Consider the following 27,463-nt stretch of genomic DNA (forward strand, 5'->3'; position numbering starts at 1 on the left):
ATGGAACCTCCAGAAGTAACACCAAGACTTTTTAACATCTTAGTACCACTGGATCATCTGATGATATGGTAATTTATGTGGACAATTTACATACATACATATGTGGTTTATGTAAGCAAATCTGTCAAATGTGCATGCTCTGTTCTTCTAGTCACTGAGGCCTCAGAGGTAAAGTTCCAAGTCAGGAAAAAAGAAGTTCAGGAAAGAAAAAGTGTCAGGGTAAATAGAGAATGGGAGAAACAGTCATGAGCAGAAGTAAGAAAGCAGGAACCTGGAAAGTGTAATTACACACATGATAATAATCTAGTGTACAGGGTAGAATGTAATTGAAAACAATTGCAAATAATAATGCCTGATTATGTAGGGTTCTCAATTTCAGAAAATAATTCAGAATTTATCCATTAGGCAGATCAGAGAGACAGGATTTTTTATTTTTTAACCTCAGATCTTGCATCTTAGAAGGAATCTTCTGAAAGAAATATATAGGATAGACAGTGTGAGGAAACATTTGGAGGCAAATAAATCAGATAAAAGTTTCTCGTAAACCTCTGGATGAAAGGTCATCGAACCCTTGAGACTGGTTTGTGGCAATGGTAATAGAAAAGAAGGGACAGATGTGAAACATTGTGTGAAATAAATTGAGTGAGCTTCCTAAACAATTGAATATAGAAGTAGGAAGAACAGTTGTATCCTCAGGTATGCTCTGGGGTATACTGAGGTGAGAGTTGGTAGGAGATTGGAGGTCCTCACTATATCCGTCAGTTTTCTACAATGTCCTGTATAGTATTGAAAATATTGCTAATAATAATATTAATTTAATCTTCCTGATTTTATTTATGTAAAGCATGGGGAAAGAAATCTTTGTAAATCAGAGTTACCTTTTATTGCTTAAAAAATAATACATAAAGTGGTTGCTATGAAAATCTTAACAACAATTTTCTATTCATATGCTCCCCTTCATCTGATGTCCTTACGTCACTCTCTCTAATGCTTGGTGTTTCTCAGTTCTCCGGTACCGCAGATGAGGACCAAAGCTGACCAACTGTGAGATTGATGTAGTAATAATAACAGGAAAATTATAATTCAAGGGGCTTCTTGTCAAAGGGAAATAAAAAAATTATGATAGAGATATGTGGAGTTTGAGGTGGTGAGATTGAGAGGTATTCAGCTGGCAGATACAAATGCAGAACTGAAGCTCAGTGTGGGACCAGGGGGAAACTAAGAAATTATAACGAAAGGGTTAAGTGTACAAACTGAATTACAAGCACAAAAATCTGTAAGAGGTGATGGAAAAGTAAATTAAAGCAAAACTGAAGGATGTGAATCAGAGGAGCATGAGCAAAATAATATTGGTATGAAATAATATGAACTCCCAAGAAGAGAGTTTCAAATCGGGAAGATGTTGATCCGTGTCAAATGCTGCAAAATCAAGAAAAATGATGGAATTCACTACATTCATATTCAACCTATACTAATGGGATATGTAGAATAAAGAAGATCTCAGAATAGATTTCAAGATCTAAATTTCAACAAAAGATGACCAGCAGCTGCTGTTACGAAGAGAAAAAAAAAAAAAAAAAAAAAAAAAAGATGATCAATAGAAATCAGATTTTACGGATTTAAACAAGATTATATAGTAAAATATAGTGAGTCCTTGAGTACCAGGAGGTTGCCTTATGTGTAATGGTGTTTGAGAGAAGTTAATAAGTAATCACATATTATGTCATTAAAGGAAAAACAGATCGGCATATTTAAAATTTTATAGTGAAAGAATGGACATTTTTTTAAGTTGTCTGTTTTATCTCAACTCCCTAAGGTTTCCCTCCCAGTAATGGGAACAAAGCCCTTAAAGCTGTTCTCTGTTCCCAAACAGAGAGTAAAAGAGTAAATTGAGCCTGATAGCCAGATAGTGCTCAAACAGTAGGATTACCAGAAACTATTGACCAGAATCTACAGCCTGTTGTAAAACATTGTGAAACATGTTGTCAGCAAACCCAGACCCCCTTTGAAATTTCCTGGCAGCTTTGTTCCCCCTTTTCCCCCTTTCATGTGTGACCCCTCCCGATGTGTGGTTTCTGCCTTTATAAACCTACAAGATTTTCTGCTAGGGACTCGACTCCTCGAGTTGGGTCCCAGCGCGCTGGAATAAACACCTCTTGCGGTTTGCATCAAGTGACGCCTCCTGCGGTTGATTGGGGTTGCCGTCCATCCATGGGACAGAGTTGGGGTTTCCTTTTTGGGGGGCCTTACATTTGGGGGCTCGCCCGGGATAAGATGGCCCCCCCTCATCCGCGGAGTCGACCTTGGAGGTAAGAAGGGGTACCCCGAAGTTGTCTGTCTTTGTCTTGTGTTTTGTTAGTTGGTCTGGTTCTGTGAGCGCGCTTTCGGTTTCGGTGGCAGCCGTTCAGTGACTCGTGAGAGTGGCTGAACAGTGGCCGGCAGACGTGCCTGGGGGGCCACAGGTTGCAGCCCTGGGGGACGCCCTAAGGGTGGAAGGAGAGCCAGGGACGCCTGGTAGTCTCCGTCGGTAAGGGCGCTGATGGGGTTCAATTGGTGGATCAGAGATTGGCGCCCGTCTGTATCTGGTTCTGGTTCTGTTGTGTGTTTGTGGCGGAGGTGGAGGAAGGGTTGGAACAACTGGGGGGTTCTCGGCCCGGGCTACTCTCGGGTGGACCCCAAAGGTTCCTTCTCTGGACTCCCGCTCCGAACAGCCCTGAAGGGTAACTTAGCAAAGTAGCTTCAGTCTCAAAAGTAATGAAAAATAAGGTCTCATAATTTTAACATCCAACCTGTCTGGATGAGATGGCTAAAATGCCTTAGACACAGAGTTTCTGTTAAAACCTGTTAGATCCTTCCAGATCTCAGTCAAGGCTTACATTGAAATATAAATAAAAGAAGCCTAAAGGCTCAGTAGGAGACCGGTCTCAAACCCAGGGAAAGAAAAGGTAAAAAGAGTCTTTAAAACTCCAGCAAAGTAAATGCTATATTTTTAATTATATGTTTTTTTGAGCTCATGATTTTTTGATCAGTTCTATTTTTTATTCAACTAGAGTTTTTGAACATCTGTTACACTGCAATGGAGATTCACCTATAAAGTTACAAGGGCTTGATTTTGTGTTATTTGTATGTTGTGCTGTCTGATGTCATGTTTTGTCTGTATCAAAACTGAGCGCTCCTAAAATTAAAATTTAAAAATGGATCCAAATACTTTTAATTCACGTGATTTAAAAAAGGTTCAAATTGGGTAAACTAATAAAAGTAAAATGTCTTTGAAAATAACTTGCAAGTCTCTAGGTGGTCAAGCTAATAAAATATTGATGTTAATAAAATGTCTAATATCAATTGTTTCTAGGACTTTTCTTCAACAGGGAAGAGACAGCAAATACTGTTCAGGACACTTGTCTGATATCTTGGTTTTTTACAGAATAAGTGAATTAGAGTCAACATGTATGGGATTACTCTAATGTGTTTGTAGAGACATCTGATTAATTTACAAAGTTAAAATGCTAATTGTTAAATAACATCGAGTACTTTTAACTCCTTAAATTCCATGGGGTATCATACTTAAACATTATTGGTGTTTTCATAGGTTGGTAAATAAAAGGGTTTAAACTTGCTTTGTGTCATCACTAAACTAAAAACAAGGTTACTAAGAGTTATGTCCTAACAAGTGCAATTCTATATACAAAGGGTCCCAAAAGTTTCAACTGTGTTTCAATTAGAGTACTATAAACAACAGAATATTTAATCTTATTAAAATAGAGTAATTTATCTAAATTCAGAAATTTCATAAGAGTTGTTTCAGAATGTGAACAAAAAGGGGACAACGAATAGGAAAGAGAAAATAAAAGGTTCTGGGTATGGAAATATATTTAGTAAAAGGAAAAAGGAAATGTTTCTGGGTAAGAAAGTGCTTGTGTGATGAAATACATGAGGGTCTAAGTAAGTGCTAAGAAAGTCTGTGTAAGTAAAGGGCAAGTTTCAACAAGTTTGTGTGTAACTAAGTTGGTTATATGTATGTGAGACAGCTAAAACTATTGAAGGTTTTTCCTAAGGTGAAATACTAACGTTCTGATATAAACCAAAGTTTAATCTATATGGTAGAATGACATGGTAAAATGACAAGGATTTGAAACACTAATTTACTCTTAATTTTGTGTCTATTAAGTTTATTCTTTAGAACAATTAGTCTTAAAAATTGGGGTGTATACAATTATGGTTAAATAACTATTATAGAGTATTGTACTTTGTTACAGAGTATACATTTCTCTTTAAAAACTCAATTTGGTAAGATAAAAGTGTCAAGGTATTTGTGAAATGGTCACTAGTTGTATATTAAATGTGTTCATATTTTTCAGGACCACAAGTTTTTAAAGCAAGGAATTTATTAAACTCTGCTATCCTCCAGATTAAACTTGTCTGTAATGGTAATCTTAAACTTATAAAGAGTAAATTTTATTGGGGATTTATTTCTATCATTTAATGTTCTATTATAGGACCTGATATCAATAGGGTATGTGTAAAATTTGTTACTTTTTACACTGAGATAAAGAATTTCAAATGTAAATGTATTTCTAAACATTAGAGTCTGATTTGTTTAAAGGTTAATATTGTGAAACATGAAAGAAACATGAAAACATTTTGCCATTTAATCACAAAAGGAAAGTTAAAAGCTCTCTCAGTGCAGGCCATTTAGCTCATGTCGTAGAGTTCCTGACTCTCAAGCGGGAGGCCTGGGTTTGAGTCCCAGCACTCTCAGATTGTGGAAATAACAAAAGCTCTCTCAGCCTTTCTTTGATTCATGTTTTAGATACTATGTTAAATTGTGTTAATTATAAAGTTTATATAGACTCAGGAAACAGTATATGTAAACTACTTAATGGTATTTAAGGAAAAGAAGCAAAGATCAACATCAGAATTAGAACACTTAAGATCTGTAAAGAGCCCTGCCTTACCTGAGATAAGGCTCTGCCTCCCACCTTACTGCATGTTAGAGTGACTCCAAAATAAGCCAGACTTCAGCTTATTTAAAGTTATAGTCAAAAGATTGGTTCTTGTTGTAAAAGTACTGTGATCTCAAATAGGGGATAGAATGTAGTTCTCAATCAAAATTCAAGATAGCTATTATACAAGCTGAATATATTTTTACTCTTGCTAATTTCATTTTGTAAAACTGTTACCTGTTAATGTTTTGCAGAAGTAGCTGCTCCAAGAACAAACAACCTAGGTAACTTGTGATAATAAGCCATCACCTATAGAATAGATAGTGGTAACTTCCAGTACTAATGCAGACTCCAGTTAGATAAAAGGGTAAATAACTGTAAAGTTATGGACATTAAAGTTAAAGCCCATTACTCTTAATTTATGACTGGTGAGACTGGCTTGCTGGATAATTAAGATCAAACTTAGAAATTGGAGTTAAATACAGAGGTCAAGAAAAGTCCATATTTGGGTCTTGCCCTCAACGTTAGCCTGAACCCAGGGAATAAGAGAACTTCTCTAAGGAGCGTTGCAACTCTGGGTCACACAACCTCCTGATCAAGGAGATTGTTGAGACTAGAGGATGAAAAATTATCCAGTGCATCTGCTGCAGAGGAGGGTCATGGAAAAGGGGAAACATCCCTTGATGTTTCTAAAGGAAGTCACCTCATCAAGAGACCCTGCCTAACCAAAGTCACTGGTGGAGCTAAGGAGCCGCTCTTAAGTTCTGTATGAGTGACCCCTGTGGGAACTCAGCTGACTCTTTAACAAGACAGAAACCAGGTCAATTTGACCAGCTTGATCTTAGATACCCAGCAAAACAGTTAAAACCAAAATATAGCCATTCTTGGGCATTTAAAGGAAATAATAATTAAATGTAACTTAAGATGTAACTTATATTAGCCCACTAGAATAAAGGCTGGAAGCTACAAATGAAAGAAAGATTCTTCAGCAAATGTGCCTGATAACTATCAAGAGAAACTGCCAGAGTCAGAAGTTTTTAGTCAGTTTAAGACCTTCCTAAGCTACACAGGTAGACTTAATCTATGTTTGCCAGTATGATTATCTATTCCTAAGTAACAGAAGTATAGAGATCTCTAGTAAACACAGGTTATACCAATAAAGGGATATTTTACAAAATCAGATGACATTAAGTAGCTTAACTATATTTTCTGGGGACATCTATGACAATGTTAAAGTCCCCAAATAAAGGCCTTGTTCTCTCCAGCCTTTGCTAGGCCTAGTTATGGGAACAATTTCTCAGTTCTTCCACCTCCTGGTGAGAGATTAACTTCTGTCATTTTCATGATACTCACTGGCATGTTTCAGATGCTGCAACATTTACTTTGTGCTAATCTCATTTCAGTACTCATGTCTTTTTGTTCTTCTATCATAGAAGCAGCCGCCCCCAGATGACTTTACAAACTGCTCTTCCCCAACTAGGCTTCTTCCTGGGACTCCTTGATTGACCTGATTTTTAGAAAAGGAACTCCAAGCTGCTTGCCCCACGCCACCCACTTCCAGCTCGAAGAAGCTAGAGCGGTCATCGACCTCCTTCCCCAGCAGCATGGAGTTCCTGAGATTAGAGGGGGGAATGAAGCCAGAATTGGGAACAGGTAGTTAGTGTAGAAATAGGGGATCAGGTCAAATTGAGGAAATGGCCATGAAATCATCTGCCTCTGGAAGTTGGAGACTGCCCCTGGAAGAATGGAATGTCAAGGATCTCCGGAGCCCATTGATTACCAAATTTACCTGCCTTTATCAAGGACTGTTTATCAAGGACTGCAAACAAGGGGCTGCTAATTGGTGGCCCGCCCCCTGGGCTCTTGCCTGCCTGAAATCACCTAGTCACCTTCATCAGGGAAAGAGTAAGTGCTGTATAGGTACTAATGCTTAGGCAACAATACCAGTCCCTCTGCCAAGGAAATAGCTTTGGAGAAGAGTATATAGAGACAGAAGTTCCATGATTAGAACTTACCAGAAAAGAAAATGGGGAAATGAAAGAATGGACATTTTTTTAAGTTGTCTGTTTTATCTCAACTCCCTAAGGTTTCCCTCCCAGTAATGGGAACAAAGCCCTTAAAGCTGTTCTCTGTTCCCAAACAGAGAGTAAAAGAGTAAATTGAGCCTGATAGCCAGATAGTGCTCAAACAGTAGGATTACCAGAAACTATTGACCAGAATCTACAGCCTGTTGTAAAACATTGTGAAACATGTTGTCAGCAAACCCAGACCCCCTTTGAAATTTCCTGGCAGCTTTGTTCCCCCTTTTCCCCCTTTCATGTGTGACCCCTCCCGATGTGTGGTTTCTGCCTTTATAAACCTACAAGATTTTCTGCTAGGGACTCGACTCCTCGAGTTGGGTCCCAGCGCGCTGGAATAAACACCTCTTGCGGTTTGCATCAAGTGACGCCTCCTGCGGTTGATTGGGGTTGCCGTCCATCCATGGGACAGAGTTGGGGTTTCCTTTTTGGGGGGCCTTACAATAGAACAGTCTGTATCAATACTTTTGAGCCCATTTCCTAGGAAAAATGGGTTAAAACACTTAATAGTTCATGGGTTAAAGAGATGATGAATGTTAAAATCAGGATTAAACTTTCCAATTTTCAAAGGCTCTCTTTTTTAAAAATATTTTTAGCTGTAGATGAACACAATACCTTTATTTTATGTATTTATTTTTTATGTGATGCTGAGGATAACCCAGTGCCTCTCACATACTAGGCAAGCGCTCTCCCACTAAGCCACAACCCCAGGCCCAGCCTCTAACTTTTTATATTGTGTATGTTACATTTTCAGGTGCACCCTATAAAGAGGTGAACAGAGCCAAGGGAATGTTTTTGAGTAGATAGGGATGACAAATCAGAGGACTAAAGAAAAGTATGACAAGACTAAAAAAGGAGCACATTAAATAGTAAGAATGATTGAAAAGGTGTAGGATGAGGAACGAATGGCCACCACCTTGGGAGCAGTCCGTTTTATAGCTCCAGTATGCTATTGTAATTATGGTGTTCCATAGAAAACTAAACAAAAACACCTAATTCATCCATGTAAAAGTAAGATGAGGACGAATACAATAAAGTTATCTATTCAGACTTAGAAGTTCGATTCCCAGCACCGAAAAAAAAAAAAAAAAAAAAAAAAAGAGTTAGTTTGGAGCTGAAGATATAGGTCCTTTTGGAGAGCGCTCGCCTAGCATGTGCAAGGACCGCGGTTCAAATCCCCGGCCGCTCAAATGAGAAAAAAATAAATAGCTACAGACTTAGAAGGGAATACTGAAAAAAACTAAGGGAAGCTGGACACAGTGTCCCCCATGTGAAATCCCAGTGGCTTGAAAGGCTGAGGCAGAAGGATCGCCAAATTCAAAGGCAGCCTTAACAACTTAGCAAGGCCCTAAGCCTAAGCAACTCAGCAATATCCTGCCTCTAAATAAAATATAAAAAAGGTTTAGGATGTGGCTCAGTGGTTAAGTGCCCCTGGGTTCAATCTCTGGCGCGCAAGCAAACACACACACAATCCTAAGGGAAAATATAAGAAATTATAGAAGGAAAAAATAATAATTCGTTATACATATTCTTTGTCATGAAGTCTGAATTTAAATTAAACATGTAACTAAAATGCAAAGACAATGAAAATAAGCCTTTTAACCCAAGAACACATTAATTTATCTTCTATGCATACACACATTTTTTTAATATGACAAAATTTCAGATCCAGATAGCTTGCCCTATCATACTAATTTGTATGCCATTAGCTGTGAGATGAAAATATATATTCATATTATTCTACATAAATACTGAAAATAAACCAATTCTACTATAACTTACTTTTTTTGTGGGGAGGGGGTGATTACTGGGCATTGAACTCAGAGGCACTCAACCACTGAGCCACATCCCCAGTCCTATTTTGTATTTTATTTAGAGACAAGGCCTCGCTGAGTTGCTTAGTGTCTTGTTTTTGCTGAGGCTGGCTTTGAACTCCCAATCCTTCTGCCTCAGCCTCCTGAGCTGCTGGGATTACAGGTGTGTGCTGCCATGCCTGGCATAACTTACCTTTTTTTATTTTTATTTTTTAGTTGTAAATGAATACAATACCCTTATTTTATTTCTTTATTTTTTTTACATGATGCTGAGGATAAAACCCAGTGCCTCACACATGCTAGGCAAGCGCTCTATCACTGAGCCACAACCTCAGCCCCATATTTTACCTTTTATTTAGCGAATTTTGGTACATCTCTCTCCTATATTATATATATTATATATGCATATATATATATATATTATACATATTATATATGCATATATATATATGTAGCAAACAGGCTGTGCCTTGTTCTGAGCTACTCCTTGATATATAGAACAGTAGCTTTCAGGTTGTGCCTTAACCTGAGATACTCCATTTCACAAAGCGGTAGTTTGCCTTAGCTACTCCATTTGAATGCAAGTGTTGAGGTAGAAAGGTTCTACATCTTGTTTGTACAAGGAAACAACCATCTAGTACAACCATAAGTTACCAACTAAAAAATCAACCGTACTAATACAAATGTCGATCTGTAAACTTATCAAATTTCTAAGAAGCACATAGATGCATGGGCACATTGATCCTATATCAGAAACCAGGCCCATGGGCTTATCAAAAACACCAGACCACTGAATAAAGCAACCCCCATAAAAGAAGGATCCCAGGACTGAACACAACTGTACAGTTATCCCATTACATGATCACTCCTCATGAGCCTTGTCCAGGAAAATTGCCACAAAAAGGAACTTGCATTCCTGTCCCTGAGCTTTAGTTTAGGATGTTTTCTCCTGCCTGGGACGATCATGCATGACCCACTTCAAGATGACACTTCAAGTTGACACTCCAAACAGACACTATGAAGCTACTGTGTCTGTCCAGACGCTGGCTTAGGAATAAAATTTTGCATTTTACAGCTCGGTACCCTGAACAAGTTCTTCTGGCTGGTTCCTAATTTTATCTGACAACCCATAATGACTCTATATATTTGTACCTGCTCTCTGCCTGTGTTCTCAATTCAGCCTCCTGAACCCTTGTGGCCACCTTAACCCTTTCTTAGCCTTTGTATATGTATTTACACACACATACACACACACACACACACACAGTGTAAAATGTGATGTGACTTGACTGTTATAGATATTAGTAGTTAAGACTGGAATAAAAAAAACTTGTCATTGTCCAACATATGACTGTCAGATGACTCAAGAGTATCTGATGAACTGTTATGCTGAAAGTGGGATAGCCTGTGAACTCATTGCTATTCAATAAAGTCTGAAACTGAGGATAGACACAAACATGTTTGGTCTATGTTAATAGCAGAGCTTCTTTAGGACAAAATGTAAATCTGTCGATATTTTACTAACAGTACTATGCCAGCAATTATTTCAAATATTTATAAATACTTTATAAAACTAAACAATATCTAAGTATAACAATGAATCATTATTCATGTTATAATTTAATTTTCTAATGCATGCTTTCAAATAATGAGAGGGAGTTTACATTGATAGATAAAATATAATTCCTGGTATTATTTATTATTAAACACAATAACTTTGAATGAAATATCATACTGGATTATCTATCAGTTCAAAACTGACAAGTTTTTATTTATTCAATAAATACTAATATTAAAATAGAAAAGTAGCGAAGATTTGCTATTCCCCAGATTTTTCCCTCTCTATTAGGAGGTAGTTGGGAAAGCAAGTTAAGAAGAGACAATGCTTTTGCTCGGATTCTGTTGGATTCAGATTCGATATTGTAAATGCCCATTACATGGAAATTTCCTTTCTTTATGGTTGCTGTCAATTCCAATCTTTTTCACAAAATAGTGCAGAAAAGACCTGCAAAGTACCATAATAGGTTTGCATAAAATGTAAATTGTTTCCCATTTCAGTGTACTCTAAAGGAATTGGAAATAAGACATAGTTTATTCATAATATATACACATCAAATACATGTTTTATATAATATGCTTATACCTGTATACAATTAAACAATATATGTATTAAAATCATAGATTAATTATGTACATTCTGAATTCCTTAGAAAAACTAATAGGGATATTATGGTAAAGTATTTTCTATTGTTATATAAAACAATTTTTAGAAATAACTATACAGACTCATTTTTGTTAAGTTCTGAGTTTTTAGCCAAATAATGATTTCAGAAACTGAACATGTTTATGTTTTAGGATGTTTATACTTATTTAAAGAAATCTGATGACTACAATGCTTAATTCATTTGTAAGATGATGAAGTTTAAAAGAAGAATATAAGATTGTTTTTGAGGAACTTGGATTAATCTTCTGAATTTAAAAATCATTAATTGTGAGTTTAAACAATTATTAAAAGTTGATGATACTTTAATAACTGTGAATTGTTAACAATGAGTTCTTGTTAATTTGGTCCATGAAAACAGAAAGCAAATTCTTCCTTTTCACAGAGCACCTTATGTCAAGGCATAAATTCTAACAATAATATACAGTAGAGATCAGTTACCTGTTTTTGAACAACTGTGGACTTTTTTAATATTATGAAACAACATGTTAAAATGATTTCTTCAAAGATCACTATTCTTCCAAATTTGTAAAATCAATACCACAATGAACACCCCATTCTCCATCAAAAAAAGTCAAAATAGGAAATGAAATACATCAGTAGAAATTCAAATTGTAAGTCACTGTAAAATTTTCTAATAAATGATTCTCTTCACTTGAATAATTTTGAATTTTGAATCACTTCCTAAATTTCAAGCTGAACATTTTGATTTAACAAACTTTTTTTGGTGATAAATTTTCTGATGTATCTTAATATAGAAAAAAATAAAATATAAAATGAATATTTGGTGGTATAATTTACCATATAGAGAATTTGTGAACTTGCCAAATATGTATTACTTTATATTTCACAAAGATTAGATGGTGAGGAATATTTTGGGGTATTAATAATTATGTGTGATTTATTATAAGAATATATTTAAGTGAATATTTGGGGTATTAAGAATAAGTATGTATTATTATAAGAATATACAAGTGCATTCCATACTTTTTCTGGTTCGGAAAAGAGACATGATTTTATAGTTATGGGTCTTTCTCCTAAAAATTGTTATAATGAACTGTATTTTCCTGCATAATCATTGCTACTGCATTAACATCTATTCACGAGTATTCTGTGCCTCCTAATCTTGCACCAAAGACTGTTATGATTATATGGTGAAATGGAATTTCAAAGTTTTAAATGTTATATCTATTTTCAATGCAAAGCTTATCTATTTATTTATATCTTTCTAGACAGGGAAACTACCACTTTGGATTTGTTACTAGTCAAGTAAATGCACCATTTAATGTTAGAAATATATTAGAATACTCATGACTATTGTAAAATGCAGAAAATACACATTAAAGCATAGTATTTCTGAAGTAGCTTTTAAAATCAGTAATAATTAGGCAGTTATGGAACATGTATGACAGTGCTCTATAATAAAAGTGATATGAATGTGATATATCTGATATATCTCTCTTTTTATCTTTTTTCCTGTGATGATGTGTGATAATTCCTACATGATAAGAAACAGAGAGGTAAATGACATAGGCACTATGATTCTGTGTTAGATTATTGCATAAAAATAACTTGAACACAAGCACTGCAGTAAGATAACATTCAATTTGATAACCAAGACAACTATTAATGACTAATGGATGGGTAGCACATACAGTTTGGATACACTGGACAAAGGAATGATTCACTCTCCAGGTGGAACTGAACAGAACAGGGCAATGGAAGATGACATCATGCTACTCAGGATAGTATACAACTTAAAACTTAGAAATAATCTGTTTCTAGAATTTTCCATTGATATCACCAAGTGTAAATGAAACCATAGGAAGTAAATTTGTGAATAAAGGGAGACTACTATATATGAAATGAGTATAAATATGAATGGTGTTTAGAAAATGGGTTAATAAGTTTAGATAGAATAAATCTATGGCTATGCTCCAGATTTTCCAAACCACTTTTCATTTTATTCATGACTGTTAAGTAAAAAATTTTTGATAAAGTAAATGGAACAGGGTTTATTACAAAGAACAATTCATGAAGCAGGTGACATTCAAAACTGAAAGAGGTTCAGAGAGCTCCCCTACATCCGTATGAACAGCAAACTTTAACTGGATGAATAAAAAATAAAGAAACTATTTGACTGGCTCCCCCTGGGAATTTGCCTTATTTGGCTTAATAAGCATTCCTTGGGTATATAACCAGTCTGGCTCCTTTTGATCAGAGAGGTCCAATTTATTTTTAAGTCAGTTATGAGAAATGCATCCAGGTTAAGTTTCAGTTGCTTTCAGAAACTCTCTGGGTACACAGACAACCTCAAGCCTATAGCCTTCTTCTAATGTGCTTCAACAAGGCCTAAAATAATCCAAAGTCATATTTCCATTTATAGAGAATACACAGTAAGCATCTTGTGATACCAAAACAACTTGTTTCTTAGAACTTGGCACTTGAATGGCCTTGGAGGAATTTTTGCCTGCTGTCTAATTATTGTTAGAGCCATCATTATTATCAGAAGTTTAAAAGCTTTAAATGGTTTATAGCTAATGATTAAAATAAAACTCAAATATTTCAATTTCTGACTTAATTTCAAAAATAGTTTATAATGGATGGTAGAAAAGCAATTATATTCAAAAATAAAACATTCATTTTTACTGAGTTTTTTATTAATTCATTTAAGTAATGAAGGTTTACAATAGCTTTGACATTTCCAAGGTTAAAATTACTGCAGCAGCACTATTATTAATAGAACTTTTAAAGTTTCACTTTTTTATATTTATGTTGGTTCAAAACAGTTTGATATATATCACCTGAGTCCTGGCCATGGGTGTTTCTTCAGGTCTTGTCCATCATCTGTTCCTAAAATTCCTCATTGAGATTTCAAAAATATGTTCAACTTAACTGAATAATTAAGTATATACTTTTGCATTTAAATTACAGCAAATTATGACAGAAGTAAAGGCCAGGCAGTGCAATTTTCAACTTCTAACCACTCTTATCTAATAAAATGTCTTTTAAGATAAATAATATTTAAACACAAAATGTGAAATATATGCAGTTCTTTTTTTCCATTATGCTCTCAAATTTACTCTGGATTAAACTGTGTAATAATTAAGCTAGAGAATTATTTTAGTATGATGTCATTTCTCATAATGAGTTTTAAAAATACTTTCAAATTTATCAGTGTGTAATCTGCAATACTATCTATTTAAATGCTCTCTTACTTTCATTACTCAGGCAGGATTTACTTTATGAACAGTTCTTGAGTGGTTTCCATAAACCCAAATAGTCTTTCTAACTACTAAAAACTAAAATATTTTTTTTCTAAAGATTTACCTATATTTCATATACAGTTCTTAGTACTACCCCAGAGTTATTTCCCCTTTATATTAATGATCAGAAGACTTAAAATCAAATTTAAGGCATGACCTATGTGTGAGGGGTGAAAAAGTATAAGGCATGCATTTTTAGCCATCTTAGCCAATATCTGAAAATACCCCTTGGTGCTCTTAAAAAGAAACCATATCATGCTGTCTTCTCTCTTCTCACCAGGTGAAGAAGCTAGAAGGTGCCATCTACAAACCAGAGATGACAGGGAGAAGGTCCTTGTCAATGTCTTATCTGCCAGTGACATGATCTTGGATTTATCAGTCTCCAGAACAGATCTTTAGCAGCCCAAATGGACTTTGTGATGCCCTCAAATGAAAATATCAGATATAAAACAATCTCTTGTGCATTTAACCTCATAACTATGCCTGTTTCTGGACATAGATATTTGAGATTTTCACAAGAAGTACAAATCAATGATTTCAAATTTATTGCACTACTTTCTCCAAGTTCAATGAGATAAAATAAAATTTAATAATACTAAAAATAAACATTAGACATGGTTCCTGGATAATAAATTAGTAAGCAATGCTAGATGATTACTAATAGATATAATTGAAATAATTAATAAAATAATAAACTATTCTTTTAAAAACCTATTAGGACATATTACATCCTCTTTTTACAGAGGAAAACATATAGGCAAAGAGAAAGTAGAGAAATTGCTCAAAGACACAGACAGTCTGAGGAGTGGAGTGTGCATTTGAATCTAGGCAGTCTGAGAGAACTACATAATTATCCTATAGTGTATCCTTAAATAAAGAGTATGTAAGCCTGAAAACATACAACTCTCCAGGGATGTTAGGATGGGCATATTGACATTTTAACACTCTTACTGGATCTGTAGTAATAGTGTTATTATTGCCCCAACTTTAAAGGTACATGAGTTACTGAGAGATCAAATAATTAGCCCAGGGTACAAACTGAGATTTATCTGATTCTAAATTCCATCTCCTTCCAATGATACTATCTCCATGTAAAAACCGTTAAGGCATTCATCTAGTCATTTATTCATTCATTCAACACAGAAATATTTGAATCACATTTGATGCCCTTTAGGTTATCAGCGTAACAAAAATCATTTGTGACTATTTGGCTAATATTTTATGATGTATTGTCATATAATAATATGACTTCATTTGGTTTATATTCCAGGAAGGGAAAAATATCATACAGTACTTGCTGAATATGAATAAATATAAATAGTGGGTAGTTTAAGGCAGCAATGAAGTCTATAAAGGGAAAAAAATAATATGGTGACAAGTGTCATGAAGCAAGATGTTGAAGCCCACCTCAAGGAGGCTACTGTAGATGTAGAAAAGCTGGTGTTGGGAATACCTGTCAGGGCTTCATGTCTAGTTATGTCTGATGAGAACTAGAGGGCTGAATGGTTCCTCGACATTTACAAATCCATTATTGAAAAATTACCATTCAGTGAAGTTTTCATTACTAAATAATTTAACAGTGAAACATTTAATAGTTGTTTTTTTTTTCTAGAACACATTCAACATTTAACATATTTCTTCTGTGATTCTAAAGATTAATCATAAGGCAATGCAATTTGTTAAGATAGTTTTGTTTTGTTTTTGTTTTTTTCTAACTGAGGCTTTGTTTTTGTCTCTTGGATGTTATGGAAATTCCATTTGATTAAAAAACACTCTACCAAACATTATTAGAATCATGTTTGTTCAAGTTCAAATACCTCAATTTTACATTTTTGGATAACCACCTCAATTTTTGATAATCAACTCTAACTCAACCAAATCAAAGATAACATTTCCCAGAACAAAGACTCTGTTCTGATATTGATACAAACAAATTACCAATAAAATCACACTTAGACTACGATTCAAGTACATAAAAAAATTAACTTTTTTTGTTCATAAGAAAAAAAATCAAAATTAAACTCTTGAGAAACTTGAGAGGGGGGAAAAATAAAATAAAAACCATGGTTCACTCAACTTTCCACTTCCCCAAACAATAAAGCATTCTTAGCCTCCTTCTACATCATGCTTTAGGCTGCCAGTTTGTGTCAGATCCGTGAAGAAAAGAAAATGGTTTTATAGAATGTCTGTAACCATAATCCCTGGGGATCTTAATTAAGGGAATTCTTTACACCAATTTTATATTCTAACTGTCATAATAGCTAATTACTTCTCTAACCTGGACCAGTTACAAACATCATTGTCATAAAAGAATTAAGGCACAGATTGTAGCTCATGGAAACTAAGGGAAGTTTTTATTTGAAGTACATTAGGACTACATTAATACTAATCAATGTATTAATAATTAGTATGGTTAGGCAAATGGTTAATAAAAACTCTCCTGGATTTAGAATGAGAATATCTTTGGCAACATCCAAAGTTAAGATCAATTTTGCCAAAAAAAAAAAAAAAAAAAAAAAAAAAAAAAAGAGAGAGAGAGAAAAGAATAATTTTTTCTCTATTTCTCTAATGAGGTCCTTGTAAAGAAAAATATGAAATAATAGAGATCAAAATTCTGGTTATTTTTAAATCAACAAAGATAAAGAAAGAATTTTTACTCTAATTTAGACAGGAATAATTATAATTTTTTAACCTACAAGTCCCCATATTTCCAGATATTTCTAGGGAAAAATATCCACAAACAGACTTAAAAAGTCTCTGGAGTATGTGAATGAAAGTTTTATAACACAGAGAAATGCTATCTCTAGGTTCATTATTTTCAAACATTCCATTTATTTATTAATAACAAAAACTTTCCTGTGTCCACTATTCCTTTTCTTCCTTCTTTAATAACTTTGTTAAAGGGAAGCCTTTTAAGAATAAAAATCATAATCATTTATTTAGAAAAAAAATTTCCCTAGAAAAGAGACTTTCTTATACATTCACTTTGGTCATTTACCCAATTATTTGATAAAATAACATTCTAGGACAGATTTAATGTGATTCAATAAGATATAAGAAAATATTAGATGTACTATGCAAATTCATCTTATTTTATACTTTTGTTACAAATATATTTAATAATTCTGTAATAAAGTAATAGATTATTTTTTCTATATAGCATGTAAATAAGTAAATATATATTAGTTTGCACATGGTATTGCTTACTGATAGTGTATAATCAATAGCTCTTTGGCCTGGGATTCCAACATGAATTTGGAGTTTAAAAATTGTCAATTTTCAACAACAGAAATGTTAAGAGCAAACTGATTCATAGATACAGTAGCTATTTAGAAACAACAGCTTGACACTTTCTAAAAGTTCTGGTGATAGTAAGACTAGTGAGATGCAATTCATCTGGCACTAAGTCTCTTACATACTTCTGGTAAAAAACAGGTGCTTAAATTGGCAGTTAGGATACAAAGTTAAAAATGGAAGGACAAGAATTTAAAAAGTATGCTGTGTAGTGTAGCTGTATAATTTGTTATACATACTTGAGATGAAGTTAGTCATTATACATAGCTCAGTTAGGAAGACAGATGTGAGCTGGGATTACATCTGGAACATACCAGTGATATGGAGCATACCCAAGTACCTCAAAATGGAGACAAGAAGAATCAGGAAATGGTCCAGGAAAGAAGTGATGCTAGATCACACTAAAAAGGTGCATTGAGGTACAGTCAAGGGAAAGTGAGGCAGAGATAGGGGAGAGTGTTCCAGAATCTTGCCTCCAAACTTCAATAAACAGGTGCAATGGCCTAAGGAGCTGGAGGGCATCAGACCAGGAAATCAAGCAATGAGATTACAGTACCCTGGCTTAGAGCCTGGATTGGTTAGGAGGCAGTGAGAGAGATGAACCTGACTAGGCAAACATGGGAATAAGCCACTTTTTACACGAGGGATAAAATAAATAAATAAATAAACCAACACTTCCTCTCATAGTGAGTAAGCTACCTCACCAAGGTCACACAGATGGCAGGTGGTCAATTGCAAACTACCAGTTTATGTTTGTCAATGCCCAGGCCAAGAATGTCTCTATTGCATTAACAGAATCTTTTTCCGTGACCCAAATATCTGTTAAAAATAAAATACAATAATTTATATTAAATTCTAAGACTTGTTAAATAAAACAGTCATTTAAGATTTATCTTGTAAAAAGTGTATGAATCGTTTTTCAAAGTATTTGGCTCAAATATTAGCAATAAAATAATTTTTGGTTTTCAAGAAATACTCAGTTACATTATTTAAATAATGTCATGTCATCTATATATCTGGAGACTTTGTGCAGTTTTTTAAAAATAATAAATACCTTAGATATTGATAAGCTGTCTCCAGAGTTCTGCCAAGATTTCTAGTGTTCTGAGGCTTGAAGTGATGGTTGACTACATCAATTCCTTGGGGCATTCAGTTAAAACACTGCGGTAATTAACCAGAGCAAGCTGTCGATGAAGTCAGCTCTGATTAACTGGAGGGATCCTAGAAAGACAAAGCCTGGATTTAGACAAAAATGTTATAGAAAGTAGAAAAATGTAATGAAGATCACCACATTTCCTTATGTTTATAAACTTTAGACTAACCTTTTGGTATCCTTATCTAAATTACCTTACCTGTACACAGCACCACCCAATTTTTTGAATATCTCTCAGATGAACAGGGAGAACCCAATTCAATTGTTTTGTCTTTCTAGGTCCATGGAGGCCAAATGCGGAATCTCTAATAAATCTCATATACCCTGATTACATTTTGTTAAGCCTAACAATATTAGTGGAATTTGAGGAATGGTCACAAAATCTAGAAAGTAATTCCTACTTTAATAGGAGCATTCTGGAAGCACTCCTGAATAAAAATCATTGATTATTTTTGTTCTTATAATCTAAAATAATAATACGGAAAATATATGGAGACAATGGACTTTTTGATCTTCAAATTCCAGTGTTCACCTTTATGGCAAAGTATTTTGCTGATTATTTTGTACTCAACAATTCTTGACTGATATTCTTCACTTGGTGAGAAAAGAGGTGTTGTAAAAACAAGCAGTCAGAGTTTACAGTTTGCATCCTTCTGTAGTGATCAGTGAGGAAATTGAGGCTTTAAGGAGGAGTTTCATAAAATGGATATGTCTCAGGCTGGTCAGTTTTCTGGGTAACTGCTGAAATATGCAACTTCATTTACTAGGAAATTTAAAATCAGAGATTCTGTATGCTTTTAGTGATGTCTTTTGCAATTGAGTAGCAAACAATTTAATACAAATGTTTAAAATATATTTAATAAGAGAAATAAAAGAACCAATACTTACATACCTAGAACTCTAACTAGGAGTGTTCTCCATGATACCTTGCAAAACCTAATATATTGGTTCCGTAGACAACTATACATAAACAATTGTAGAAGGTCTACTAGCTTCTATTGGTTTGAGGAGACCCTTAATGCTAGACTTTTTTTTCTTTAAGAAAGGAAAGTTGATTTTGGGATCATAGTGTCATAGGTTCAGTCCATGACTGGCTAACTCCATTACTCTGGCCTGAGGTGAAGCAGAACATCATGGAGGAAAAGCAAGGCACAGGAAAGCTGCTCAGCACCTGGCAGCCAGGAAGCCAAGGGAAAGAGAGAGAGGGAGGAGCAGTAAGAGGAACCAAGGAAAAGATGTAGTTCCCAAAGTAATGTCTCCAGTGACCTACTGCCTATAGCCGAGTATAGTCCCTTATGCCCACAGTTACCACTCAGGTAGTCTATTTACCGGTCAGTATATTAATTCAACAAATGGATTAATTCACTGATGAGGTAAGAGCCCTGATCACTGCCTAAAAGCCTCACCTCTGAAACTTGCTGCATTTGCAATTGTGCCTTCAATATAAGAAATGCTTTACTCCCAAATGACACTTCTTAAATTTCATATAGACACACAGCAGTCCAGATAAATACACTGCATTCTTTAATAGACAAACAAATGTTATCAAAGTATTTCTATCTCCGTGTTTTTGCTATGTAAAGAAAGTTTCTAACCATTCTAATGTCTTCTGTAGCCTGAGAATCCTGAACTTGCCTAACTATCATCATATGTTCAGTGTACATTAGGGAAGAAACAAATTTTCAAATTCTAACTGCAACATTTATATTCACATATCCTACTGTTAAATTTATTAGATAAAGAGCACTTTGTGTTGACTGAATAAAATTTTTATTCCTACTCGTTTTGTTCAGGACTCCTAGAATCTACTAAAAATTATGCCATCAACAAACTGTGACTTCTGATAAATCTCTGGACCCCAGTTTCATTATCTATAAAACTGGATAATTGAACTCTGCATCTCATTTACATCTGAAAAATATCTGAATCTTCAGTAATTGTCTTTCCTTCATTATTGTGATAGATTTTCAAAATACTCCTATTACCTTCTCAATTTTGCTAGCAATCCACAAAAGTTACAGAAAATATGGAACATCTGAAATCACACCACAGGGAGCAATCAGTACCACCCAAAACAGGAGAATGCTCCAAATTCTTCATCTGATATTTTGCAAGAAAAAGAGAGAGGGGGGATGAGAGACACAGAGAATCAGTGATATTGACAAGATCGGTAAGAAGTATACACAGATTCCAATATGTGGATATTATTTGGATCTTAAGTTGTAAAACAGCAATAAAAATTTATGACACAATCAGGAAAATCTTAACTTTAGTTCCTGGATGCCATTAAGGAAATATTGCTGATTTTTAAGTGTGAAAAGTTCTTCTGGTTATGATTTTTTTAAAAAATTTTATCTTAAGAGATCAATGCCAACATATTTGGGAGTGAAATGAAATGATGGATGATGTTTGCCTTAAAATAATCAGGCAAGTAGAAAATATGATACAAAAGTAATGAACGTTATGAAAGACCAGGAATAATGGGTACATGTTTAAATTTTTCAATAAGAATATTAAAATATATATAATAGCAATATATAGTTAAATGTAAATATTTGTTGACAATGATAATATGATATTTTTATACTAAACATAGTTTTAATCTAGTTTAATGAGTGATGAGTCAAATGAATTCAGACTAACACCAATAGCATATAAGTTCTTTGGCACAAATAAAGGATTCCTTCAAGGAGTAAAGATTTTGAGTGCTTTGGATTTAATTAATCAAATATTAGACATGCCTTTTTACATATACTGCTGATTTTCCCCATTATTAGTCCATTTATTTTTAATTTTCCTCTGACAAAGTCAAGGGATGTTTTAATGCCTTTGAATATAACAGATTTTTTTACTACAAACTTCATCAAGATATAAATTGTAATCCCCAGGTTGTTCTTAAAGAAAACAGGGCAAGTTCACATTCTTTCACTCACATTCATTCAGTAAAAATTCATGAGCTCTCTTGAGGTCTAGATAATAACTGGTATAGGAATGCAAATTTGTTTTCTTTTCTATTACTTAAATTCTGGCATAGATTCCAGACTGTTCTCCAGGGAAAGGTAAACTTTTCTAGGCACAAATAATAAATGATAAAGGTTAACTTTTACATAAAAATCCATCTCAAATAATATTTTTCACTAATTTGATTCATTATCAGCTTTATTTGAATATTTCACTTTGATTTTTCTTAGATGCCACAAATGAAAGTGAAAAAATATGAATCAATATATAATGCCAAAGAAAATAAATTTTCTACTGATACACACTGCTTGTCCTGTGGACTATGCATTTTCTGTGAAAGTAATATATCTCAAATTTTGAATAAATGATTGCTTTTTTGTATAAAGTTCATATACCAGAATCAAAAATCCCCAAAATTATAAAATATAATTTAATATAGCATTTTCAGAACATTTGGCCATGTCATTCTATAATTTTTATATTAATATTATTCCTTTAACTAATAGTAAAACTTGATGACATCTATGTTGGAAAATATATTCTTGACCCAAAGATATTAGTTCCTTAAAGACATGAAAGGCTAATATTCTAACAACCTTATGAATTGTACCTGCTTGTCATAAGGAGTCATTATGATGGAAGATATTTATAATTTATATGAAACGTATCATGAAAGCAAAATTATTCACTTTTTTCTCTAGTAATTTAGATGTGTTTCTTATGCATTTGAAAATCTCAAGAGTTTTCAAAGAAGTATTACTGTTTGTTCAGGAATACAATATTAATCATAAGATTTTTATGTTGTTGACATACACTTTGAGCTAAAAATTCTGACTAAAAACATGGAAAGAAATTGAGAGAATGGATGCTCATAAATTTATACAATTTCGCATAAACATGTAAGACAAAGAAATCTTAAATTAAAACCAAGAGAAGTTATAGAAATAAACCAAGATATTTCTAACATTTTGAATTATTTCAAAATTTCTAATATGTATTGTTTATATATGCAGAATTTAGTTGTTAATGTATTCCAATGTCTGATTTTTAGATCCAAAATTGTTTTGAAATGAACCTTATATGATGGAATCCACTGAGTATCCTCTAAAGGTCTATACATTAAGACTGTAACACATCCAAGTATACTGCCATGGCTGTTGTAAACATAATTGTCCAGAATTCACACACCTCTTAATTTGCCAAAACATTAATTCTCAAAGTAGTTCCTTCTCTGCCATGACTTGTCCCTAAGTCAGTTTCTGATGTGTGATAACTTTGTGTCATTTCATTAGCAATAGGAAACCACAACATAATTAAGAAAGAATTAATTTTGAATAATGGAGAAAACTTTCCAACTGGAACATAGAGGAAGTTAGTTTGAATTGTGGCACCATTACTGGGAAAATCACTCAACTTCCCTGAGTTCCCAATTTGTTCTTTTATAAATGGATGATAAAAATATTAAACATCTATTGCTTGTCTGATGAATTATTACATTTTAAACCAACAAATAATAATTGATCCTTTATCATGAGCTGCTTATGTATAATCCTTGATTCTGCTGTCACAGTTTTGATTAAATTTACCAGTTCAAAGTAGTTATGTTACAATAAGGCAAATAAATCATTGTGTCTTTCTGTGATAAGTGAAACGACAGAAAGGTGCATAATTTCTCTAAAGCAAAGGGAAAGCTTATGTCAGTTTTATGAAGAATCAGAGAAAGTCTTTCCAACTTAAGTTTTGAAAATATTTGAGCCAAAGTGTTAAGACAGATACAGGTGTAGAAAAGGGTATTGGAAATAAAGGGGAAAGCATATAAATAGGAATTATTTAAAATCTTTTAGAGTTTTGAATATTACCCTTAAGTTAGACTCAATTTAGACACGTCAGATATTTTTTTATCAATTCCAACACACAGATATGTTTTATATTTTTTTACTGTGGAAATAAGGCTGCATTTGATAGTCAATGTTATCTTATAAACAGTCTGCCAGATGACTATTGTTAGAAAGTTATGGAAAAACTTTCACTGATGTCCCCACTAAGATCAAGCAAGATCCAAGATCAATACATGGTAGATTTGGTAAAATATCAACAGAAAAGGAGATGGAGAGAATGTAAGAACAAGAGAGGGACAAAAGGAGAGAGTCAGAAGGGAAGTATCTTTTGATGTCTCATAAGTTTGTATTCCTTCCTCTTCGGAAGTTCATGTATCCACATTTATACTCAGCTATCATTCACCTGTGATTTTTCACACCTCCTAATGCATGCCTGTGCTACATTTCCATTATTTATGGAGAAGAATTTAGTGCACCCTCAACAAAGTATGATGCTTCTCTACAAAACAGGTCTCAAATTAATTTAAAATGCAAGCTAAATTCTCTGCACTCCAGAACAGTGACTTTTAAGTATTACAATTATCAACCATTGACACATGCCTGATTCTCACTATGCATCATTTCCTGATTCCAATACTGTTAAAACAAGGGCTTAGGCATTCCTAAAATACACAACTACTGTATTTATTTTATATTAAAATTACTACAAAACAAATTTGAACAGAACAGAGACAGAGTAGCAACACTGAGCTGCTTCAAGAAAGACCTGTTGAATTCAAGGTTATATGTTCAAATTTTTCACCTACATAAACAAAAAAATCATATTTGCTTGGACTGCTGTAACAAAATACCAAAGCAGTCAAAATTCACTTATCCCAGTTATGGAGACAGAGAAGTCCATCACTGAGGGGCAGGCCTGTTGGCTCCTGGGAGGGCCTGCTTCCTCCTGTGCAGACGACCACCTTCTTCCTGTGTTCTTCACAAGGTAGAAAGAGAGCTTTGGTTTCTATTTTTCTTCTTCTGAGGGCACGGATGCCATCATGAGGACCCCTTCTCTGAGCTCATCAAAGTTTAATTATCTCCCAACAACCCTAACTATAAATGCCATCACATGAGGGATTAGCATTTCAGCTTAGGAATTTAGAGGGACCATTGTTCAGTCCACAGCACTTGATTACCCATTTTTAAACTGTGTTTTGCTTCCATTTGTAAATTTCCAAAGAGCATATAAAAGTGCCATCGTGATATTAAAAGCCATCAAAGAGAAAATTTACTAATATGTATGAAAGGTATTGTAAAATATCTCTAAAATCTGAATATTCGAATCAGAATTTTAATTTTTCCACTGTTTTCAAATAACTATTGACAGTAAAAGAATAGTGAAAAAAGTTTCATTTTAACTTCTCTCTGAAATATTGTCATCTGAGCAAAATTATTTGTTTTTTCAAAGGCAAAAGAACCACCAGTTCCAATGAAAAAGTTAGTTATTTCAGAAGAAATTGCTTTAAAAATAAACACATTCAAAACAATTATCTAATTGTCAGCATTCTCATCTACTGAAATTAATAGAATTGATTTCATCTTTTCAGCATTTTTGTTTTATATAACTTAAAGGAGTGCACACTATTCTTATAAATTTCAAACTCCATATTTAAATTTCTTTAATTTTTCTTCTATCATAGTTAGGACAGGTAAGGATCCATGTAAATTGTGATATTCGCTACATATTTTAGATTTCTTTATTGTATATGTCTCTCCACTAGAACACAAGCTTCCTAAAGAAGAGATCTTACCTTTGTTGTTAGGTTTATTTCTGAGATCTGACAAAGGCCCTTACATATGTAAAGGAAATGGACAATCACTTTAAATATTCAAATGATTTACAGAATTATAGAATGTTTATGTTTTTAAAAATGTAAACACTTATAAGTAGTGTCACTTGATAAAGTAGATATTAGAAGTTGAAAGACATAAATTGCAACTGATAATGGTGGTTCTTTATTCATTTATAAATAAAATTGATAAACATATTAGCATTGTACATCTAAATTACCTGATATAGTAGATTTTTAAAAACCTCTGACTCATGTCAATACATATATTCATACATATTTACATATATGAATATTAATCTTTAAAACTTTCACACATTTTAATTAATTAAAATATAGGAGAAAAATTAGGCATAATTATAAAAAAAACCATATGTACCACTGATTGTGTGGATCTGACATTGTCTTATGAATAATTATAAATAAAATCTATTTCATTACTCACATATGACCTAAATGATAAATGGCCTAATCATTATATTGAGGAAATGAAATAATTATATATTATTTCATGATAAATACTTATATTTTGATCCAATATTTACAAGTGTTCTTGGGTTCTAAAAAAGAAGTTAATTTATTATTTAATCCTCAATAGAAAACTAAAAAAATGAGGTCATATTAAAGGTGAACTATGGAATCTTAAGGATAACTCTAAAAGTTACATAAAAAAATTAGTTAAAACCAACAGTACAATCTCAATCCATATTCTTGAAAGCTGGGCAAGATACAAATTTAAGGAATATCAATTTAGAAAGACAGAATATTATCACCCCTTAAGCAAATAGTTTTTGAGCATTTCTTGAATCTGACCAATGAATGGACCCACATTTACATTTCTTCTGAAACTGTTATTGCTCTTGAAACTGCACCGTTTTAAAAAAACGTAATGGTCTTTGCATATTGACAATACTTTCTCTTAAAGTGAATTTGTTTATATAGTGTTTGTGTTGACAGAAACCCAAGTCCTCTTTCAGATAAAACGAATCAGAAATGTTCTAAAACAAATACATTTCGAAGTGTTCTATTTTATGAATGCATTCAACCGACTACCCTAAAACTTTTATACTGCAAATTCTGGAAGGAACAGGTATTGCTCTTATAAGACAAAGCATCCTAGAAGTAATCGCCCTAGAAGTTGCCAGAAGGCTTCTGTAGAAGGCCAGCACCTTTCAATATAAATGCTTTGCTACAACATGCCTAGTCAGCTAATCATGATGTATGGAGGCGGCATTCATCTAAAGGGTTTCCTCTGGCAGGAAAGGAAGAGGATTTGAGTTCCCAGAGCTGGAAGAGGCCTTGAGTTCCCACAGCTCTATTTATGGAGTCCTCAGTCTCTTCCTCCTCTGTATGGTTGTGCTCAGAAGACTGTTTTGTTCTACATTTTGCATGCATATGCTTAGGGGATTATGGAATAAACTACTGAGAAGTAAAATAAAGACAAACAAAATAAATCCTTAGGTTTCAGAAAGCAGCAATAAATAGATAAAACAAGTTTAGAAATTGTGCCTAAATATGACATCTGAATATAATCCCAACACATGAGCTTGATTTACACAATCAAAGCAATAACTATTCTATAAACATCTAAATTTCCAAAATGCAGTAAAATATGAATGGCCAGATATTCTTTTTAGCAAATGTATCTGTTAACTAATGTTTTCATACTATAATTGCTATTGAAAATGATAGGTATAGCAAAATCATAATTTTCATACGGACTTCAGTAAAAAAGAGTTTTGAACTAATCATAACTCTCATATGATTTCCTCAACATGAGGATGTAGCTCAGTATTAGGATGTTTGCCTAGCCTGAGCAAGTCCCTGGTTTAGATTCCCAGCAGGGGAGGTTCTGTGTGTGTGTGTGTGTGTGTGTGTGTGTGTGTGTGTGTGTGTGTGTGAAAGAGAGAGAGAGAGGAGAGAGAGAGAGAGAGAGAGAGAGAGAGAGAGAGAGAGAGAGAGAGAGAGAGAGAGAGAGAGAGAGAAAGAGAGAGAGAGAGGGAGAGTAAAAAACAAAGATTTTGCTGCTGGGAAGTATAATTATTAGTAAAATATCTTGGCTA

At 33.7% G+C, this 27,463-nt stretch overlaps 1 protein-coding gene across 5 annotated transcripts in view; it reads right to left on the reverse strand.

The window, feature by feature from the left end:
* Positions 1 to 27,463, reverse strand: part of LOC306660144 (uncharacterized protein) — a 249,901-nt gene that overhangs the window by 206,358 nt on the left and 16,080 nt on the right. The window contains exon 2 of one of the 5 annotated variants that reach the window (XR_013763564.1): positions 18,671 to 18,837. The exons of 3 other annotated variants lie outside the window; for them this stretch is intronic. Coding sequence is in view for 1 of the 2 variants with exons in the window: in XM_079138286.1 (XP_078994412.1) it covers positions 18,813 to 18,837 (25 nt within the window). In the remaining variant the exon portion in view is untranslated. Of the gene's footprint in view, positions 1 to 18,670; positions 18,838 to 27,463 lie in introns of those variants that run through there. One more of the 5 variants, XM_079138286.1, reaches the window with a different exon arrangement.

The sequence above is a fragment of the Sciurus vulgaris genome, assembly GCF_902686455.1.
Source record: "Sciurus vulgaris genome assembly, chromosome: 4".
In the NCBI taxonomy this organism is placed as follows: domain Eukaryota; kingdom Metazoa; phylum Chordata; class Mammalia; order Rodentia; family Sciuridae; genus Sciurus; species Sciurus vulgaris.